General features: G+C 43.0%; 1 protein-coding gene across 1 annotated transcript; it reads right to left on the minus strand.

Moving 5' to 3' along the window:
• Positions 1-3059, minus strand: GNRH1 (gonadotropin releasing hormone 1). Its single transcript, XM_054578797.1, has 3 exons — positions 2907-3059; positions 1266-1361; positions 1-42 (listed from the first exon to the last, which is right to left on the minus strand). The coding sequence occupies exons 1-3, from the start codon at positions 3057-3059 to the stop codon at positions 1-3; spliced, it is 291 nt and encodes a 96-aa protein (XP_054434772.1).
• Between the last annotated feature and the right edge of the window lie 4079 nt (positions 3060-7138).

The raw sequence follows: 7138 nt of genomic DNA on the forward strand, positions 1-7138 counted from the left end.
TTAAATCTTCTTCGGCCCAGATTCCTCTTCAATCAGACTTTCCTGAAAAATATATGAGTAACAAATATATCAAGGTTGATTTTTACCGGCTGAACTTCATTAGGTTTTTAATACGTTATTTCTAAAATATCAATATAGAAAGAAAAGATCCATTTGTCTTGAGTTCTAGAAAATGCTAAGGAGGTATATAATCATGTCTTCTAAAGTTGTTTATAATAAAATCTACATTAGTAATTTCAGGACAGATGTGAGGAAGAAGGCGACAGGAAGATCCGATCTATCAGTTTGCTGCTAGCCCAGCCTAAGGGCCAGCCTCCTGTCTCTAACGTCATGTTTGGGACAGGGCAGGGCTTGCTATGTTTTTATCATGCAGTGAGCAGGATTAGAAAAAGAAAGGAAATACTGATGGCTGTCTGCTTTTCTCTTTTTCCTGTGGGTGTGGAAGTTCAAGTGAACTTCCGAGAAAATGAAACCTGCAGCTCAGCTTCCACGGGGCAAGGGCAGGTTTCCCTGCCCCTGGGCGTAAGACAGGTAACTGTCCTGCCTCCCAACTGCTGCAAGTGAGTGGACCAGGGAGCTCAGGGAACACCGACGCCGACCTCAAGACTCAATTTCTATGTTTAATTCTCTTCATATTTATTTGAAAATCAAAAGCCTACATGGGGTTACTATATTTGAAAATCTAATAATATTGGGTTCCTATGTTTTGGTTCTTGGTGAGAATTTGGAGACCGTGATAGTCCAGTCAGAAAACCAGAAATCACATATGTGGGTCTGAGTGATAAATTTACTAGTTTGGAAACTTTTATCCCAAAGGAAATTTTATAAATAAATTGGAGCACCATTTTTGATTTCTGCATTTCCTAGAGAAAACGACATCGTACCAAGAATGATGGAAGAACCGCTGGAGAGGCACGGTCACCCGGAGGAGCATAGCCAGGGGCGTAAGTGTGAAGAACACGTGGACATATTTGAAGAACTGGCATGGAGTGTGGGGAAGAAATTTGTCTCGTCCATCACACCCAAAGCCAGAGCCACCGTTAGCAGGTAAAGGTCACAGGGCGATTCCAATTCAGTTTATAGGTAGGGAAAAAAGGTTCCAACCCACGCACTGCCCTGTCCAACCACGGAAAGGGGGGTCATGAGACAGTGGGGGGCCGACCCAGGAGCAGCTCAGGCCGTCAGGAAGGGGGCCTGGACGCGCGCAAAGGCGGCTGCCCTGGCGGACAACCTACGGGGCGGGCCCTGTCACTGCTGCGACTCACCAGCGCTCCTTTCAGCGCCCGGAGGGCCGAGCGCGGCTGGCGGACGGTGCACTCCAAGCGCTGAGGCTCTGCTGCTGGGTCGACCTCTTTGGCTATCTGAGGAAAAAGAGTGTGATTCTCAGAGACGGAGGTGAAGCATGAAATGGCATTGTCCATTTCCACTAAAAACTGTCTATGGAGAATGAGGTCAAGGCGCGCGCGGGACTGAGAATGTTGCGGGACTGGGGAGGCGGGTTCGGGAGCGCCCGTCCCTCGGGCGCTTTCACCGGCTGGGTCGGGGCCTGGGGGCGATGGCCGTGGGCGGGGAGAGAGCGTTTCCTCTCTGCAGACGGTGAGAATGAAGCACTTCTAACCTCCTGAGGGGACAGTACACCAAAACGACAACGGTTCATAGTGATGAATAGGGTTGATTTTTATTTTCTAGTGTTTAGTAAGTGTGTCACAGTTAAGGGACACACTTGTGTGGTTGGAGCGTCGCCTGTCCCGCAAGGTTGTGGGTTCCACCCCCAGTCAGGGCACACACAACGATCAACCAGTGTGCGCGTAAGTAAGTGGAATGGCAAATCTCTCCTTCTCTCAAAAAAAAAAAAAAAAAAAAAAAAATCAATAAATAAATTTAAAAAAAGAGAGAGTTGCTTCCTGTACAATCTCTGTAAAGGAAACTTCAAATTCTGGAGCTTATTTCCTAATAAATTACTTTTATTATTTCTCCAGAAATAAACATTTCTTTCTAATGAAAATGAAATGGTTTTAAGTTTCTCCCTCTAAGTTTCCCATTTCCAGGCCTATATTAAGTGTCCCAGTCCCAAATCACTCATCCTTTAGGGCCCAGTTTACTTCCCATTAATTAAAACAAAACAAAACAAAACGAGAATTGTTTTTTATTAATCCACTGGCATTTTTTCGATTAACCAGATAACAAATATGGCCTCTCTCATGTAATCCTCACATGACCCCAAGGAATCACATTTTGTAGATTAAAAAAACCAAAACAAACAAACAAAAACCCCAGCAGCCTGTGCCAGTGCTAGGACTGGAAACCCAACTTACCTGCGATTAAGTCCAGCTGACTTTGCAGCGCGTATTTTGCCTGCCTGAGCGTGCGAACTCCTCCGCTCTAGTGGCCTGTGACTTCTTTGTTTAAATACCCATGGTAATAAAAGGAAATTACAGAGCATACCCTTGATAAGGATATGTATTCATAAGTTATAAAAATGTGTTGCTGACCTAAATCGTAGGTATTTTTAAATGATGAAATAAGAAAGAAAAAAACAAAAGCAGAAGGTCTAAGATTTTCTTTGCAAATCTCGAAGAGCCCACCGGCCCTGGGGCCCTGGCTCTTGTTCCTTTGGCGATTCTGTGCGCTCTGAGGGAGGCGCCCCGGGCACTGCGGCTCCCTCACTGCGTGCACCCAGAGTTCCCTCTGGGAACTGCTCCTTTGCCTGGCCCTGCTAGTCCCCATCTGAATGGAAAGCAGGAGTGGGCCCTGACTCTGTAAGTGTCTTGCCGCCCCCAGATTACTGAGGATGGAGTTTCGAGTGGCACCGTCTGGCACACAGAGAATGTTAGCGCAGTTACTTACTATACTTGGTTATGGATCCCAATGAGCCACGTCTTGCTTTGCAGGTGAGAGAGACTTACCTCTTGGAAAGAGTCCATCAGATTTTCCGCATTCCTTTTTCCTCCAGGGCGCAACCCGTAGGACCAGTGCTGGCTGGAGCAGCCGGCCACACACAGCGTCAGCAGAATGAGCCCAGCCAGAAGTTTGGGAATCGGCTCCATTCTAAGGAACATCCATAAGCAATCAAAATAGGCCCAGGCTGAATGAAAAGTAAAGACCTCTTTGGTGAAAAGGCTAACAATCGCTGGAAGGTGGGGGTGGGCGTCCTGTACGGGTTTCACACAGACAAGGAAACACACGTACCTGCTGGCTCGCCTCGAGTTCCCTAGCCGCCGGGGGACAGAACCGTTCTTTTCAACTAAACTAGTCTATTTCTATTTTCATTATTTATTTTGTTACCCAAACCCTGCGATTCCTCTTTTATGAAGTTCACCTTGTTGTCTCAACCTTTTCCCTTCAGTCCTTGGTGTTCAACTGTATAGTCCCGAGATCAGGGGAATCGGGCCATCTGCTCTGAGGAGCAGCTCCTCCTAAAACTTTCTGGCTGAAAGAGGGGTTTTTGTTTTTTTTGGTTTTTGTTTTTGTTTTTTTTTTGACAAATAGCTACATTTTGATTAAATGGCTACAGTAGATACTAATGACATTTTGCCAAGTGTCTGTCCTCTAGCCTTCCATGCATTAGGGCTGGCTGGACCATCTGGGAGAGTGAGAAGAGGACTCCACACTTTTCAAAGCACTGAGCCCCAGACCAGATGCTTCCCTGGCCAGGGCGGTCTCAGACTATCTGATGACGTGTGGAGTGTTCACAGAGTCTTCAGATTAATTTTCCTTTGGTGGGAAGAGGCTAAATACAAAGTCAAATACTGGTCGAAGAGCTGTTGCCATTCCCCAAAGGTTAGACGTCTGTGGCCAGGGCTGACAATGTCCACGAAGGTCAATGTTTCTTAGATACTGTCATACCTGGATTTAGCCTGTATAATATAAAAGCCCTGTAGACAGACAGCAGCATGCAGTCTAAAAAAAAGTGCTAGAAATACAAAGCATATTACCTGTTTGAGAGCAAAGAGCCCAAAGAACGCCAAGCTTCCTCTGGAGTATGTTGAATATTGTGCCTTTTTGTCTCCCTCGCTCCCTTTTTATATGAAACTTTTCCCAGGGCACCAAAATCTTTCCTGCTGGTAAATTGCACTGCACATGGACTAATTTTTAATAGTATTTTTTTAAATCCTCACATAAAGCCCTTTAATGGTGTTTGTAATTGGAACACCCACTGGTTTAGCTGTGAAATTTACTTAAATCTTTGCCATTAAAACCTCAGCTAAGACTTTTATAGCTGAGGCCACAATTTAAAGAGACTAAAAGCTAGCGAGGCTGGCTTCCCTTGAAGAAATTGACAGGCCTCTCAAGAGTCCAAGGAAAGTAGCTGTCTTAGGTTAAGTAATGTTAAATGCTCACATAAAAACTTCCACCAAGGAGGCCACGAGACAATTATCGAAAGATGTGAAGATGCCTGGGAGCTGGTCTCAGCTCTGAGATTCCTCATTTGTAAAAGGAACTGGTTTATAAATAGTAAGTGATTATTGGCACTACGCCAAGCCCATGTAGAACCCTAACGTATATTGTATGAGTTTGAAAGTCCCCCAGTCTCCTATCCACCGGGCTCCCTCCTTGACTTATCTCGAAAGCCTTCTATAGCACCAAAAAGGTAAGCAGAACCATTATAGTTAGAATACACTGAGCACAAAACCTCCTGGGGCAGACTTAGCTCAGCAGTTTCACCCATTTCAGCGAATGCTTACTTATCCAGATAAAATATGCACATCACCGGGCTGAAAGCGGGGAGCACAAAGATGAGAAACAATAGTTTCCTGGTAAGTCAGCAAGACGGACCTCACTCCTTATTGCCGGTCCTGCCAAGTGGATAATATCATCATCCAAATTTTAGAGACAGGTGCTTCAACCCAGCAGTGAGTCTCTGGACATGTTATTTACACCGCAGAATTATTTAATTATTTTAGAAAATGCTTTTAGAGGGAGGGGAAGAGAGAGAGAAAAAGGGGGAATGATGTGCCAGAGAATGTGGATTGGCTGCCTCTTGCTCGCCCCCTACTCGGGACCAAACCCACAACCCAGGCTATGCCCTGACCGGAAACCCAACCAGGAACCCTTTGCTTTCTTTGCAGGGCAATGCCCAACCCACGGAGCCACATCAGTCAGGGCCACGGGACAATTATTTAAAAGAGAGAGAACCATTCATCTTTATTATTTACTTGAATACATAATTGTCTTTCCTTAACTTACCACTGGGCTGTAACTCATGATGAGTAGAACATGTTAATAAATTCATAGCATTTAGTTAGCGCTCCATAAGTATAGGTATGAATAAGTGAAAGTAAGGATCCTTTAACCAGATTAAACCTAATGCTCCCTGTGTTTCTGCAAATATGTTTAATCTGACAAAGAATTAAAATTTCATGTAGAATCAGCTTTAATGACTGATAAATAGTAAAATGGCTAAAAATAACTGGGTATTTGCTCATTTTTGAGCTGGGATTGGCAGTTTCTCCTTGGGTAGGACACTAAGCCTGTCAGTCATTGCTCAGCGTCCTCAGGGACAATTACATTTGCAAGGATTTTGGAGCAGGAGCGAAGCCGCCCTGCCCAGAGGCACTGCCTTGCCTGCTCCTCCGTCTCCCCGGAGGCTGTCGCAGCCTCGTGAAGAGGTAGAGAAGGGGACAAACTTCAAAGTATAATTGCAAATAGAAGGGAATTAAAAAAATAAAACATACCTGATTATTTTAATTATTTACACACTTTGAATAATTTAAGGGCCATTTTGATACGGAGTGTAATCTCATCCCACTATAACAGGAAGGAAATGAAAGGCTGTTTTTCAACACTTCATCAAGTTTGAACACTGTCCATTTAACTTGTCCAACTGATTGCTTGTTTGCTCAAAGAGATGTGCTTCTAACTGTCGCATAAGCAGGTATGGTCTCTGGTTAGGACTTCTCTCCCTATTGTCAGATTGATCACTTTTCTCTGGTTAAGCATCACCGCATTTCTTGTGTATTTCTCTCAGTTGGTATTCAACTTCTGAATAATGTTTTGAACTTTTTAGATGAACACAGCCATATGCTCTATGAATTCATCACTATGCTTTATGTCTTTGAAGTCTGCATTAGTATTGTTGTAGGTCACAGATATGAAGGGCAAAGACCACATTTATCTTTCTATGGCATCAGAGAATCAAACATGCATCTAACAGAATTTTGGTGTTTAGTGACAAACTCTGAACCTTCTCATAGTTCCCAGGACAGACCTAAGTTTACCATGGGGCTGCATTTAGTTAATTGTGTTTCAATAATTGGATTTTATAGTTATCTTTTAAAAATTAAAAAATCTCCTAAATGTTAAAGTATGGCTTTACAGGGAAAATGGCTTCATTTTCTGCATTAGAAGAAACATCTTAAAATTCTTACAATGCAACGATGCCTTAGTCATCTTGCCAAATGCAAATCTTTTTCTGCCTGATGTGGAACCTCAGCAGGAAGCGCGTCTGCACATATCTATGCGTCAGGTGAACAGGTCAGGAAATTAACCCTGAATAAGGTGCTCAGCCCAGAAAACAAAGTAACTTTTTTTTGTAGAGCTGTACCTTTAATTTTTAAAATAATAATTCCTTGGAGATGAACACCAGTCTAGGGCTTTTCATATATTAAAGATGATTCAAAGTTGACCTGAGGGCAGATTTACAGTATAAGCAACCAATTCATAAAGTGGACTGGAGAAAATATTCTTGATTTAAAATGGTACCCTTCATAAGGAAATGAATTTACAGTTATTTCCTACTAAAATCCCTTTGAAACTAGTTGACAGAACTAGACTATATCACAGCATAACATACAACATCGCTCTGAACAATTGCACAGAATTTTAAATTTCATCAGTGGAGATAATCTAGCTGATTTAGGTTTAAAACCTTTTTCTAGCCCTTCTCCCCAACAACCTCATTTTTGCCTCTGTTTCATCACTAAGCTAATGGAAGTTATACCATTTTGTAACTTCAGAATGTGTTGGAGGGCGATGTATTTACACAGCCTCATAAAGCTAACTGGTAATGCTCATCTGCTAAGGTGTGATGCAAACTGAATGAATTTTAGAAGGCAGTCTTTCCTTTTTGTAAATTTCTTCGTTGTTGTGAGCATGGTTTTAAGGGGATCATAAAATAATGCTTAAACAAATAAATTTA

The sequence above is a fragment of the Pteronotus mesoamericanus genome, unplaced genomic scaffold, assembly GCF_021234165.1.
Source record: "Pteronotus mesoamericanus isolate MK-2021 breed Mesoamerican mustached bat unplaced genomic scaffold, CSHL_Meso_final contig_502, whole genome shotgun sequence".
In the NCBI taxonomy this organism is placed as follows: Eukaryota; Metazoa; Chordata; class Mammalia; order Chiroptera; family Mormoopidae; genus Pteronotus; species Pteronotus mesoamericanus.